The sequence below is a fragment of the Danaus plexippus genome (genome assembly GCF_018135715.1).
Source record: "Danaus plexippus chromosome 9 unlocalized genomic scaffold, MEX_DaPlex mxdp_24, whole genome shotgun sequence".
Classification (NCBI taxonomy): Eukaryota; Metazoa; Arthropoda; class Insecta; order Lepidoptera; family Nymphalidae; genus Danaus; species Danaus plexippus.
The window spans coordinates 1,414,640-1,430,391 of NW_026869847.1; the positions used below are offsets into that span (position 1 = coordinate 1,414,640).

General features: G+C 35.1%; 1 protein-coding gene and 1 long non-coding RNA gene across 8 annotated transcripts in view; one reads left to right on the plus strand and one right to left on the minus strand.

Annotated features, from left to right (window-relative positions):
• Positions 1-15,752, minus strand: part of LOC116767338 (E3 ubiquitin-protein ligase HECW2) — a 62,359-nt gene that overhangs the window by 22,983 nt on the left and 23,624 nt on the right. For 6 of the 7 annotated variants that reach the window (XM_061527257.1, XM_061527261.1, XM_061527258.1 and 3 more), the window contains 8 exons: positions 11,871-11,972; positions 9,697-11,784; positions 9,305-9,446; positions 8,878-9,034; positions 8,355-8,540; positions 8,073-8,198; positions 7,562-7,654; positions 6,822-6,982 (listed from right to left, as the gene is read on the minus strand). In XM_061527257.1, coding sequence (XP_061383241.1) covers positions 6,822-6,982; positions 7,562-7,654; positions 8,073-8,198; positions 8,355-8,540; positions 8,878-9,034; positions 9,305-9,446; positions 9,697-11,784; positions 11,871-11,972 — 3,055 coding nt within the window. The remainder of the gene's footprint in view (positions 1-6,821; positions 6,983-7,561; positions 7,655-8,072; positions 8,199-8,354; positions 8,541-8,877; positions 9,035-9,304; positions 9,447-9,696; positions 11,785-11,870; positions 11,973-15,752) is intronic. The other variant, XM_061527262.1, reaches the window with a different exon arrangement.
• On the plus strand, positions 9,080-13,285 carry LOC133320125 (uncharacterized). Its single transcript, XR_009753574.1, has 2 exons — positions 9,080-9,120; positions 12,864-13,285. It is a non-coding gene; the product is annotated as an uncharacterized LOC133320125 (long non-coding RNA).

The following is a 15,752-nucleotide window of genomic DNA, read 5'->3' on the forward strand; positions in this document are numbered from 1 at the left end:
TAAAATTATTAAAGTTTGAAGTAAAGATTATGTTTCGAAACTATTCTGTGGTATGTTTTCTTGCACGAAGGAAAACTTTGTTAGTATATAGTTGAACGCGGATACAATCGAATGTATCAGGTATAAACAATAATAGGACCTAAAAAATTGTTTATGACGAACACTGCTTAATTGTCCCAGGAATAGATAAATAAATGTTAAATTATTCAATAAAAACTTGCAATATGTATCAAATGAGATACAACTAACGGACACAACAACGTTTGTATGGAAAAATACGGCGCAAATGAGAATTATGATTCATATAAACCCGGGGCGAAACATATAACGTATGAGTTATCTAAAATGAGAGATGGGAATAGCGTCCCTAAGAATACAGGAAGTGGGTCGATAGCCGCTTGAACTTGGAGATCATCAATCATGCATTCAAGTGGTTTCGTGAAACAATCAACGAAATCCAAAGTGGGCTTCAATGACGTGTGAAATGTATCGGAATTTGTTTGTTGATGTGATTATTTTTGGAACTGGCTCGATTTATATCCAATAGTCATTGAGTTACTTTGTATTCAGCCTATTTGATTTTAATCCGTTAAATTAAAACCGACGTTTAGGTAATTAAAAAAAAAACGTATAAAATACACAGATTATGCTAAACGTAATGTTAATCGACATTAAAATTGATTGACGTTACGGCAGGTCGTGTCAAGGATGCAGCGAGTAGTGACTCACATTGTTATTACATACATAGGCATAATATAATATACTTATATACAAAAAGCTTGATTTCGTTATAAAATTATCGACATTTTCAGTGATTTTAAATGAGCCGATATAAAGTTGTATGGAACACTTGATAAATCATTCTAATGTGCGCATTTGGCGCTTTCCAGATATCATATCATTGGGTATATTGAACCCGACCGAAAATGCTCTTGTATTTTACAAAAAAAAAACATACTTTTTGAGTGTTTTTAAATTAAAATTTTAATACTAAATCAATTGCAAACTGAAGCCAGGACGACTAAAATAGAACTTCACTGGCGCGTTAAATCACAAGCGCACTATTAATACGCAATTAAGTTTGTTAAATAATAACTTATGACATTTTGAGGTCTTTGTTTATTTTTCATTTAATATCTACACAACTATAAACCTCTTATAAATTAATAAGTATCATTAATTTAATATAAAAAATAAGCCAAAGTAGTATGAAAATTTTCTAACGTTGATCAAGTAAGAAATCAATCTCACTAAAGGTGGACTCATTTTTAAATAGATAAAAAAAGTGCTCGGTAATCAAATTCCTGGTAATTTTCCATTGGTAATCCGGCAATCCCGGTAATCTAGCGTTCATTCACTTGTATGCATTAAATAACGCTACCTGTATTTTTTATATCTCATTACGCTTTATATGGATTAATGAATGACTAATAACGTATTCCGTGGCAATATTTTTCCATTTCCCATGTCATCTAATTGCGTGAAGGCATATGACGTAGTAAGTGACGTCACAGCTGGATACGTATATAAGGCGATTTGGTTTAGCAGCGACAGACGATTTAAGACCGACTTGTATATCGTAAATAATGGTACAATGTATTTAACATACAATTAATATAGGATTGACTTCTTTTGTTTTATTTTTCATTTGGTTGTAAAAGCTTTAAGCTTTCCATTTAAAGCTTCTGAAAACAATTATCATAAAATACATTTGAATCGTGTTTCTAAACCGTCGGTTCAATCAAACTTATTCCTCTCCTCCGCGCCATATTAAGGCTTCGATGTAATTTTCCGTGAAGGTTTCCCGCACATATAAGGCTTTTGCTGACACAATAAACAATTATTTTACATGTACGGCTGTGATGACGAACGTTTCTCTTTAAATAAAGATATGTGGAAAGGAAATTTGTAAATGGGTATTGCTTACATGTCTCGATTGACAAAAGGAAAAGAAAATTACATCAATGACATACTGTTAAGAGAAAATATGTTAAGAATTTAATTATTTTAACACTCTTATATATAATAATGTTCATAATTAATGGAATATGATTTATAATTTCAAAAGTTGTAACTAAGTTTTTATATAAAAGTTTTTAATGATCTTTTAATACCTTATTGAAAATAACCTAAATATAAACAAAAAAAGTCTATATAATATAATTCTTACAAATGAGAAACATTAACAGATCGCCACAAATTATTCATTATAGGTTTAGCTTTTATTATTAGTGTGACATACGTACACTCACACGTACCACACCATATATACATGATATATTTTTGCACACATAGAAACTATAAAGGGATTAACCTTTGTAATTAATAGACGATGGGCGAGCAAAAGTCAAAGGAATACTATGAAAAATTTTGTGAACTAAAAGCACTGGCGATAACTAATGAGTACCGAATTTTCTTGTGTCTTTAATACTTTTTAGTTATTTAATTTCTACGAAGAAAAAATTTAAAAGGACTCATCAATAGTTTCAGATTTTCATCGTCTATCCATCACATGTTGCATTACAGACAGAAACGGAGTGGGGGCACCGTGAAGGGCTGACTTTAGTGCAGTCAATACTAGTTTTGCTTCGCCAATGGCTTTCATTAGTCTTAGCTAAGTAAAATATTAATTTCAATATAAATACAGATAGTATAGTTTTTAGCAGCTGTTTATCATTTCAATTATGTTTTCTTGTATTCTCCGTAGTTTAACAAATAATAGTAATACTACAACAAATTCTCGGAATAAATTTAACTTATAAAACATAATGCCAGATAAAGAGTTTCTTAGAACTCTGGGGCCATATTTAATAGTTAGCGCTTCTTTAAATCGAACCATATTTAATGGACCGTCACATGCCTCATAAATTATGTCCAAAATTAATGTCATACCTACATTTTTGGATGTTTTACTGCTTGTTGTATTTTTGACTAAATTCGCTATGGAATACGTATTTAATATTTATGGAATCCGTAAAATTTCAACATATAAAACCACAGTATAATTATTTACGTTCTGATATCATGATAAAACTGCTTTAGTCTTATAGATAAACATAAAAATCATTTATACTGTGTATCTGTTAGTTTTGGTATGGAACATTCACATTTACATAATCATAAAGATATAGGTCAAGATTGAGAAAGTTTATTTACGCCACTGATGCTAGAGATGGTAGATCTGACCTCATTATGTGTTTAGATTTTCAAATTAATCGTACTGTATATAATATTATATATTATACATCATATGACTAAATGGGTTTCTTACTCTTGTCAACGACTGTCGGGTATTGTTTTGTTAACCGTGTATACAACAGTTCAATAGGAAAAATACTTTATTCGACTTGAAAATGATTAATCATTGAAAAAAAGTATATACTATTGTGCAGTGGAATTTATGTCTGTCGTTAAGATTGATTCAATTAATTAACAGAGAATGAAAAATAAAAAAAAAATACCTATATCATGGTATAATGTATGTAAGGATGAGTATCGCATTAAACTAAGTACCTAATGACTTATTATATTTTAATTACTATGATATTTTATACTGGCAGACACGACAGACGTTGCACTATTATGTCAAACGTATAACTCCTTAACGCCGCCTAAGTAGTTCTACGATACAGTGATTGATTCCGTCCACCAATCACTATAATTAACTGGCTTATTAACCCAAGTATAAAATAAAGTTATTTCAGAAGCATGCGATCTTTGTAAACGATGTTTGTTGTTTTTTTGCTTTGGCTTCATTCGCACTGAAATCGTGGAATAACTTGTCAATGTCAACGTTTTTATTCGTTGACAAATTATAATACTGTGTGGAGGAAACAAGAAGGAGTAAACGACGTTGAAGTTTTGTGATCCGTTTATACAACTGGCAGACGATTGTCAAACAGTTGACAATTATATCAAACGTACTGAGCAAAGAGTACATCAAAAAGTTAAAGAGATCTAAGACTATCGTCTGCCCGTGATCACGGTTGCTGCAAAGTAACCGAAACATCGGGAGTATGTAGTTTTTAAAATAATAAAATACTCGTATTACCCAATCCAGAAAATATTAGTTTCATTTACATTGAAAACTTTATATTAAATGTATTCTTTAATTTCCTATTCAATTTTCAAGATTTCTTTCAACGTAATATTCTCTTACAAATATAAAAAATCCTCAATAAAAAGTTACGAATACTATAAAAAAAAACATCTAATGAAAACATTAAAGCCTTCTCTAATTTTAGTCTCACAAATAAATGAGTTTTATTACATATATACGTTTTATATAGAACAATCAAAGATGTTACTGTAAAATATAGTTCATAAAGATAAATAACAGAATAAAACAATACTTTTCAATCAAGATTTATTCAGTATATTCCGAGAAATCCAGCGTCTCGATTATTTTTCTCGACACGGAGGACATAATTCATAAACACATTATATTCATGTGGAGGACGATGCTTGGTGTCGAGCCTGAATACAAACACGACGGTAACGTTATAACACATAGAATGCATCCCGGAATCGGTTATACACCTCGTACAGACAGACCAGCTTGGACTAGTTTAGACCATACGAAAACACAACCATTACCAAAATCCTCGTCTCCTTTAAAAGATAGTTGTTTTAAAAATTGATGAGACTGATACTAGGTATATATAGATACTATGATAGGAAATCAATTATCAATACGTTTCTTGTATAGAAAGACAAAGTTGGGAGGATATTTTTTGTCATTAAGACGCGAACCGGATTGACTAAGTCGTATTGTTATAAATGTGGGAAAATCATCTGCTTTAAGATTCTAGTTGAATTTTCTGTTAACCGATACGCTCTTGATGATATTAAATATTGCTTGCTGCGTGCACTATGTCTATTCTGATATTTGAGTTATTGGCGTTTCCTTATAGATTTCGCCAATGCCATGTGTGAATATTTTACTGAGCTACGTAAAGAGGGAACGAATGAACAAGGTCACGACTAGATGCTAAGAACTTTGTTACTTCTGAGACTTCGCGAATATTCTATACACGATTGAAAAATGAATAATGCCGACGTCTATAAATTTATGGTCTACAAAAAATTCCTCGCTCTATATTAATTATATAATCTGTTTTTACTTTTAGTATAATTTCTGTCAGACAATTTCAATTACCGCCATGTTTTTATTTTGACAATAGACGTATTCTAATGTCACAGATTCTCACTATTGTACGGTTACATATATACAGATAATATATAGAAACAAACGCGTGTTCAAAAACGTCGAGACAGAACAAAGTGTCTTATCAAATTTTAAATCGGAACGTGTGAACTCGGAGCGAGACTTATTATAAAGTAATATAGCATTCAAGCAATTATTAAATAATAGAATAATACTTCAAGAGATTTCACTTTGTACTTTTAGCGTTTTAGATTTGACAATTGTTTAAACACAACCAATATTATAGCGGCCCTGTCGACAATTTTATCGGTATGAGCACATTTTTTTTTTGGTAAGCCATGAAACTAAGTCGCCGCCTGCGGAGTGAAAGGGGCGTAGGGGTTGGGCCACCAAGAGCCCCCTCAACCTCGTTTTACTACACAACACGGCCAAGAACTCTGTCACGTGGTTGACCTATAATAAATATATTCAAGGGAATTATTAATTTCCTATATTTATTATCTTGAATACCAATAGAGGGTATTTAACAAGAAAAGAACTATCCGTACCTTCAATACAAAATAGATTTTAATAAAAACACACAATTATGACTAGATGTTTTTTTTTATTCATATGTAAGTTAAAATTAATAACCTGAGAGTGGTAATCGCGATTAAACTATAGAATATTATATTTAAACAAACGTACGAAATATACGGAGGTAGATTTTTAAACGTAATACAATGTTCCCTAAAATAAAATATTTAGGTTTACTGAATATATATATATATATATTTAAAGAGCGTTGAATATTTAATTTTTTTCGACTGACAAGTTGTTTAATCCGAAATTTCTTCTTATTTAGGACTACCCACACTTATTGAAATAATAATTTCAATAAATACTGCCAAACGTAATTTAACATAACCTCTATAATTACACTGTACGAAATAATCAATCTGTCTTATGTGAGACGATTTATGTAGATCCCTGCATATGTATTACATGTACGTAACTAACCCAAAGCGATGTGCTCTGTGACGAGTTTCTTAAGAATAATGAAGCATACAATCAAACGACAGAAAATTTAGTTACGATGATATCTCAGCTATATAATTCCGCTGTCGCGTCTTTCATGAAAACTTACCACTATTCCTTGCATGTTAGATATTGTGGGGTCTAGAAAATCCTTGTCATTCAAGAGCAATTTAACTAAGTTTTTTATTATTTTACATGAGCACTAAATTTTTTAATTCTGTTTTCTGTTGATCCTTATGACGTGTATGTTTACGCCATGTCAGCAAGAAATTGATAGCAAAGACTAATATTGCATGTTTAAAACCTATAAATAATTTGCTATAATTTCCCTATATCGGCGATGACGGTAGTTGATACTAATCCTTGTGCACTTAATAAAAATTTGCATTGTCGAACTAAATACGAAGCCTTTCCAGTTTTTCAGCCATAAATATATTTTTAATTCGTCTGGATAGTGCTTGATTATAATTCTACCCGTTGGAATGTGGAAATGAAGTCGTAGGTGGTGAAGATCTATGAATAAAAGTCTAGAAATGCTCAGAATCTAGTTTGACAATTTAAACGTCTAGTAAGTGTTCTAAGCAAAAGTTAGTCCAACTCGATTGCTAGACAGAGATAGAAAATATAAATGTCTCACCTCAACAGGCATGTCAGCTGGACGTCGTTTTGGTACCGCGCGAGTGCGGACGCTCCTTCAACCCTAACCGCGTTAACTTTGTCCCTCAAGGCGGTCCCGCAGCCTGAACAGCGCTCCTTCAGGATGGACAGGATGTTGGGCTGACGGAGGAATGCTACCACCTAAGAAGATTTTCCAGATCAATAGGAAATATACTCTAAATCAATAGGTTTATAGTGACTTTTGACCTGTCAAATAATATTACCAGCACACAACCACTCAAGGACAAATTCCAGATTGAAGCAGTTCCGAACTTTTAAATGATATTGATGGGTCATTTGAAATGGTCAGTCTATGACAAAAATATAAGGCTAGGTATTTAGGTAATAACAACTTGGTAGTATATTATATGTTTTTAACAGTCATGTGTGTATATAAAAATAACATACTAGAAGTAAGTAAAATATGTCAGAACTGATAAAGAATTACATGGACTCATACTAACTGCACTGAATTCTTCTAATCAGAAAGTACAGATAATAGATATTTTGCCTTGGTTCTATTTGATTCACTGAAAATGTCTTTGTAAGTCCTAAATTATGATAAGCAAGGACTTTTATGTATTACAAACAAGAAATACCAAAAATTCACATCAACATGTCCCATCTAATAAAATAAAATATAGATAAAATCTAAATCTATATTGGCTATGCAATAAATGAAAAATACACGATCTAACATATCTTAAACCGTCCAAATACCTTATCATTGTATGCTATGGGTATCTCTTGCTGAGAGTTCTGTAAGTACGAGTCGGCTGTGGATATCGGAGGTCTCGGCGGCGGAGTGGGAGCCTGTGTAAGGAAATTTATTCTAAATAAACGACTAGATATACTATAAAAATATACAAATACTATTCTACATTTCTAATGATTAAGAAAAAATAACAAAACAACAACTAATGCTATAAAGACCATCACGTGCAAAACATAGACCATGCTGCAATAAATATATGAGTATTCAAGCGCTACACTCCGTATGAAGAAAGAATAACTTGTTTGTTAGTTTCGCTAAGACCTGAGGCGATTCTGACAACAATATTGTAATTTTGTGCTCGAATACAAAGACGTGTGCATGAATTTGTTATCAGGCGACAAAAAGTTCACGGGTCTCAAGTAAGCTAGTCTCAAAAAAACGGTCTCAAAAAACTAGTCTCTAATAAGCTGAACGTCTTAGTGATGTAAGCTATGGTGAACCAACATCGACCGTCACCTGGTCGGTCATAATGGGCCTCCGCCTCGGAGGCAGCAGCGGAGAGAACGGTCCCGCGGTCGGAGCCCGAGGCAGGCGGGGGTCCACGAATGTGGTGCGACGCATCACGTGGTCCACGAAGAAACGCTATCGTACGGAATTGTTAGTCACGTGACTGGATCGTATTAGTAGGGGATACGGACCCAGTTTGGTGGTGTATTAGTCGATCGAGTTAGTACAGAAATGAGAATGAAGGGTTATGTGTAAGGGGAGTGATAGTATATAGAGTATGTGTGGTGTCACCTTCCCGTTCCTGTCGAGCTTGGAGTCCCATCCTAAGGGCAACTCCCTGTCGGTTTCACTGAACATGTTGACCAGAGCTACGAGATCGCGGTTGTGTTGATAACGCTCGAAGGAGCTGGTGTCCCGACGGATCTTAGATATCATGTGTTTGAGAGTGGAGTTACAGTTGTATAGAGATGACGCTTCCTGTAATAGAAAAAATATATATATTTAAAAAAATACTTTATTTATAAATATTGGTTACTCGATGCTATATGGAGGGTAATTTTTGTCATTGGACAGCACCATAGTAAATGTACATCCCTACAATGATACATACAATACATATCTGTCTCTCTCTCTTTCTCTCTTTATTTCCATTTTCAATCTCATTCTCACATCTCATTCTCACATTTCATGCATCCAGCCTGATCACTTTTCATAACGCTTCATCAGCTTATTTCCCAAAGCAGGCGTGCCTAAAGAGGCTTTACTTAAAAAATATTGAATGGATACATTTTAGAGGAATAACACTTTAACTCACCAGGTTCATATGCAATATGGAGTAGAAGTCAGGTCGTGCGAGGAACTCGGCGGCGGGATGTGGGGCGTGAGGCGCGGCGGGCGCGTTGGACGTCCCCGCGGGGGGCTCTTCCTCCTCAGGCGGCGCCCTCGTCAACGTGCGACGAATAGATTGATATCTGGAAGACAGAATGTTTGGCTCAAACAATGTACTTCTTAAAATCTAACAATGACTAGAACTGTACGAGACTACTTGCGATAAAAGGTAATTGAAAAAAAAACAAAGGATTGGTCGTGGTTAGATGATGCGACTTTCATAACTAAAGATATTAAAATGATTCATATTCATTTATTAAAAAAAAATATAAACAAAAAAATATATGAAAAAAAAGCAGGTGACGTGATTTTAATTCGTTACGAGTTTTAACGGATTCTATCTTACGGTTTACCTCCTATCTAACTGGCGCCTCTGTACTTCTGGTTCAGGCGAACGCGCTGCGCCGTTGGCAGCCGGCCTCTGCCACGTTGTTGTGCGATTTATATGATCAATATAGAAGACACGTCCGTGGCTGTCCATACGAGCCTCCCAACCTAATCATAATTAGAAAAAATATATATGCAAGCCAAAACAAAGAATCATTCTAAGATATAAAAAAATACAGCGCCAGTAACAGTTTTTCAAAAATGTTTATAATAATAATTCAGGCCATTAATTAATCGTAACAGAACAACCTTGCTTATTATGTGGGCGTAATTCTCAGGAGCAAAAATTAACTAAGTACGAATGTTAACTACCATATTAAGCATGACTAGAGCTACATTATAAGAAAATATTACTTACCAGGTGGCAAAGGTTCTTCGCATTCAATGATTCCTCCAATCATGTTAGCCGGGAAATCTCCTGTCAAGGCCATTTGCCTGGACGCTCTCTCGGGTATGGAGGGTAGTCTTATCCCAGCCATATGCCGCAACGGTGTCGGCGATGCTACCGCGTTTTCATTATCATCAGTGTCGTCCACGGCTTGCGGTCTCCGCAAAACCACATCATCAGGTGGTCCAGCGTGAACGATAGTGAAATGGTTGCTATTAACGAACTCTAAGTTAGGCGATCTAATCTCCGATGTTCTTAATTCATTTGTGAATTCTACCATTTCAAAGTTTTCACAGTTCTGTATAGGTGGTGGGTGTAGATCTGGTGGCGGCAACGGCCGCGTTCTTCTCGCGTGATGAGTCGGTGTCGGTGGACATTGTGGAACGGTCGTATTTGCTAGCGCAGCTACTCTGGATAAGACTCTCGGGTGAGGCCTCATAGGACTGTCTGGGACATCCTTCGATGGTACCGATTTGTGAGGGGAATGTTTGGTATTGTTTTCACATCCGAGATTTTTTAACAAATGACGTGGTAAACTTGAGTGTTTAGGAGTGGAACTGTCACACGAATATTTTCGATTCATCAGCAATGTCCCAACATTTGGTATCGTCTTTCCGCCTTCTTCTATGGGAGAGCTAGAAGGGGATGAATTACAGGAACTGGGTGCGGTGTGGATTTCTTGCTCTCCTTCCCGACTACTCCCATCAATATGAGACGAGTTCAAAAATGCTGTCATCATGGTCGGCGTAGCTCGCCCCGAATTTTGTCTTGTGAGGGGCTTGTGACCTTTTACTACAGAAATTTCCTTTTCTTCGACCTGATGTCTATTATCGTCTTCGAAATCTACACGATTACATATTTCATTTAAGAATGTATGTTGTGCCTTCTCATCAGATTTTGCGTGATTAGGCGTCAAATGAAAATCACCTTCAACATTTTTCTCTTTTCTGGCGAAAGTTGTTGTAATATAATTGTCAGGACCTATATCTTTTATAAACACAATGTTGCTTTTACCAACATTTTGCGTGCTATCAGGTACATCGACTGACTTCTTATCCTCTACAAATTTAGATAATTTAATGGAAGATATAGTTGAGTCACATAAGCTACCTTCAGTCTCAGGAGTTGCTAGAGGTGCAACATTTTGACATCCTCTTAAAAAAGTTGTGGTTGAAGAAATGGGAGCTTGAACGCCTGAATAAAATTCTCCAGGTTTAAAATCATTAATATCTCCGTGCAAAGCTGCGGAATTGGCAATGTTATTATCCGTAAAAAATTGTTCATCAGTGTCTATCAGCTCAAAAGTAAACGCATCTTCTGGCTTTGTTAACTTTTTAGGTTTCCTATGCCTCTGAACAATCGGAGGTAAAGCGTGCATTCTTTCTAGAGGTTTATGTGATTGTCTAGGTGGTAAGGGCGGAACTGGAGATTTTTGAGCATCATTTGGCACATTCGCACCTTCCACATCATAAACAAACTTCATAATTTTGCAAGGATTCTGCGGTGACCATAACTTATAATATTCAGTTCCATCGGGGGATGTCGGAGATTCTAACCCGATATTCATATTAGTTTTTTTCTTGACACCATTCAAAACTTGTCCACCACCAGTATCGACAGGAGGAGGACATTTCTTTTTGACACCAGATGACGTTGGTTTGCAGTCCAAAATATTGGGACATTCACTAGGAGATTCAGTACTACTACTAACTAGAGATTTACTATGATCACAATTTATTTGTTCGAGATTTAAGGTCCCATTATTTCCTAAGGTGCTAATTGAGCATTTATTGACATTCTCACTAAGATACTTGATGTCCTGGCTCGTACTCACTAATTCAACTCGAGGTGTGTTTTCTGAACTCATTTCGAAACTCTCATTGTTATATGAGAAGGGTGACACTTGATCACCGCTTCTTTTCCTCGAGATTCCCTCTTTAAGCCGATGTGGCAGCTTTTTAAGATCAATTTTAAATCGTGGTGGTAGGGTAGAAGACTCTGCAACGCATTCGTCTTCTTCGCCATTGTAGTAACGGAAACAGAGCAGTTGTTCACAATCTGTAATGAAATAATCAATATCAATTTATTGATTATCTTTTGAAAAATAAAAAGGGAAAACAAATTTGTCAGTAACTCATTTTTACCTTCATAAGGCTGATTGGGCTCATCAAGCAGCCACATTATATGTCCAGTGTCGCATCCGGTCGCCGGCACGAGCCTGGCGATACCGGCTATGCTTGTGGTCTCTGAAAGCAGACGTGGTAAAAATTAAAAACCAGCAGGCTCATAAATAATCAACAAACATAGAAACAATCTAAGCCCTTTATATAACATCCTTTGGAAACTGTAAACATTTTAATGATTATATATAAAAAAAAAAAAAAACTTAAACGAATCAAACAAAACGAAAACAGAACCCTCAAAACTCATTCGATGCCTGCGGGTACCAGCATTAAAAACAAAAGCGAATGCAGGTGCAAAGAGCTGTAAGACAGAATAAAAACAAATAACAAATGTCCCACGACCAAGACATGGCGAACGAGATGCGAACCCTTCTTTGTTTTTTATCTACCAAAAATCAGTGCGTAGGTTGTGCAGTTTGGCGCTGGCGCATCACAAATTATGCGCCAGACTTAATCGCCGGATGCGGGAGACGCCCTCTTATTTAATGCGAAATAATCGAAGCCACCGAATTGCCAGTTAATTGGGGAAACATGGCTATAAATAAGACGAGGGCAAATTGATTCAGTAAGCAGAAGCCGCTACCGCCATCAGGCTATTATCATACGTTGATTGGACTGATAACTTCTTCCTATCGAAAAACCCACGAATGCACATGCGGGCGTGACCGAAGCATTCATATACAATTGTTTATGAGGAAAAAATCTCATATGAAAGCGATTTACGAATCATATAAATTTTTAATATGGCAGTAGTGTGTACGGGATGCATAAAATATGGTCTGGGTTTGTTTCCGTTCTGGAATAATGATACTCACAGTCGAACCGAATGAACGTAATCATTGTCTGGTATAATTTTATTTTTTGTTCTGGCTGTACGTAACGAGCCCTCATTTGTAGATAAACATATAATATACGCGAACTAGAGTATTTTTTTAATAACACTCATTTCCTCAGTCGTTAGCTCGTCACACATCACACAAGCTGGACGGACGGAACTTGAATCAGATTAGAGATATGTGATGTAGCAGGTGGTACCTAATTGAATTTAAAGAGAAGATTTATCATAAGAGGACGTCATGGATTCCATTCGGTTGTTATATGAATGAGTTACACGAAATTATCATGAATATTGTAAAAATGTATGAATTAAGTGTTGAGCGCGATGACGGCGGGGTGGTGACGACACGCCTGACACAGAAGCAGTCTATTTCCGGCGGTGACGCAACATCCGCACACTTCCGGACAAGGGATATAGGAGGAGATACAACTGTCGAGTCTCAGAAACAATATGCTGTCATTGGGGGAAATTATAATAGAAATTCAAAATGTTTGTAGAACAAAAAGTTTACATATTAAAGGGCTTAAGTTAAAGCGTATTCTTTGTTTCATTGAAGTAGTGTGTAATATGTTACAGAAAAAATTACGAACTATCACTTCATTCTATAAATATTATGCTCTTAAAATATTAAAACGTCTGACAATATTTAGCGGAAACATGTGTTAATCACGCAGCTTCCTCGAACATACGTAACGAACTTATTTTCGCTATTTGAATATCTAAAAATAAATTTAAAAATGTATAACAATCTGTTAGTTGTGTGAGATAGAGCAGTCATAATAAAATTAATTGCGACACTAGTACAATTACTATAGAACTAGATAACAGTAAATTAATGACTTATTTATTGTTCTAGATGATAATGGGAATGCTTTAGGGTTGCAATTACACCGTAGCGACAATCGAGCAATGCGTCACGGTGGTAGACGTAGAGCGGATGTTAATCGTTATACTAAACGCAAAATAAACACCATTTTCTTGTCCAACGCATACGAACACACAACTGCTTCAGTATTTATTATGTTACATGACAATAATATCAATATCATACATACTGGAACAAAGAGATTTATATCAAGAGCTTGGTGATAAAAAAATATTACGGATCTACTACGCATTTATAATTAAATTTAATAAAACTTATTTCCGTTGCGGCAAAGTAACCGAAACTTCAGGAGTATGTTGTTAAAATACACCCGTAGTAAAATTGAAAAATATTCGCTTTATTTCAATAAAAATCTTAGATCTCATTAAATTATTACGGAAAAATTGCCGGTAAAGATAATTCTTTAAGCATGAAATCACAAAGCAAATATAAGTATACCTAAAGTATCTTCTACGATGAAGTTAATATGTCCTAATAACCAATACGTGCAACTAAATAGAGTCACGCTATCATAAATCGATTACCACAAAGTACCCCATCGCAGAACGTCATATTTATTGTCATCGGCACATCTGCCAAGACATCCACGAAACTAAGATATTCGAAACACTTAACTGTATCCGGCTCGGGATAGCATTTGGACGGCAGGAAATACAAGTTTAAAGGGGTCGAGTTGATGACAGACCCCCATTAGCGAAGTGACGATGTGACAGCTTCAGCAACTTGTTAAAATGATGACGTGGGACTTAATATTGTTACAGAAGAGACGTTCACACGGCTTAATGGTGACTGGTGTTAGTACCCTCGCCATACTCGATGACTGACATTCAACAAGTATGTAAATGAAACGGTATAGGAAAAAGTCCGACTCGAATGTACCTAAATTCGTGAGAGATCCAGTCGCATCTGTGGAATACATTTAATTATCACGATGAACATTAAACTCGACATTTCCTGTCTTTCACTGTATTGTTTCCTTAAAATTTAAATAGGCAGGTGAGTTTTTTTTATTCCTAAATTCCTCTTCATTGATTCTCGACCATTAAGGACTGGTTGGATTTACGAGCGTGGACCACTTAAAATTCCACTATGGATACACAAATCTCACCGGATATAAAAGTTTTAAACAAAACATTTAGCTTCTACGCATTCACTTGGACATAAAGATGTCTTTTTATAACTATATTTATTCTGTACCTTGAAATTTAAAATAGCTCAGAAAATATCTGAGGTTATTTCTCATGGAATTCACATCCGAAATAAATACAATATCAAACATAAATTAACTGAAGTCAAAAAATGACGCACTTAGATAATAACAGCAAATTATCTGTTTTATAAAAACAATTTAATTCTAAGGTTAACCGTAACTATTTTTCCAGATTAATATGTTAATTTATTATGACTCACTAATGACTCAATATCAGTGATAAGATACAGTCTTGGAGGATAATAGAATTTTGATGTGTAATAAAAAGCGTTTTGAGAACGAATTTTGAATATAAACCTTCTGTTCTTACTTAACCTTCCTCGGTTTCTCGGGTCATATTGACCCGAATCTGAAATGTTGAAAGTGTGAGTCTGAAATTGTTGCATTCTAAGAATATACTAATAATTTATAATTTTGTTATACCTCAATCATTGAGCGTGTTATAGCTGAAGGTAATTTGAGAAAAAATATTTGTTTACATGTGCATGCGGTTAGATTACATTATTTTCGTGAGACGGTCACTTTTATTTGATTCACTTATTGTTTGGACTTGACGTATTTCGTCAGTGTTTGAAATGGCTCGCAATTTGACTAATTCTATGATTTCGCAAATCCTAAACTACGATATAAATTCTGAAGATGAAATAATTAGTGAAACGGAGAATAGTTTGGATGAAAATCCTGCCGACAATTTTCAACTCAGTTTAGACAATGAAAGCCATAGCGACGGAACAATTAGCGATGAAGAGCCTCTTTCGAGATACGTTATCAATACCAGTACTAATGAGATCCAAGTGCTATCGAAAAATGGTGAGTTTGTATGGTCACGAACCCCATTTGAAGTCAGAGATCGTTTGAGTAGGGCAAACCTTATAAAACTTACACCAGGTATTACCAGGTATGCTTCTA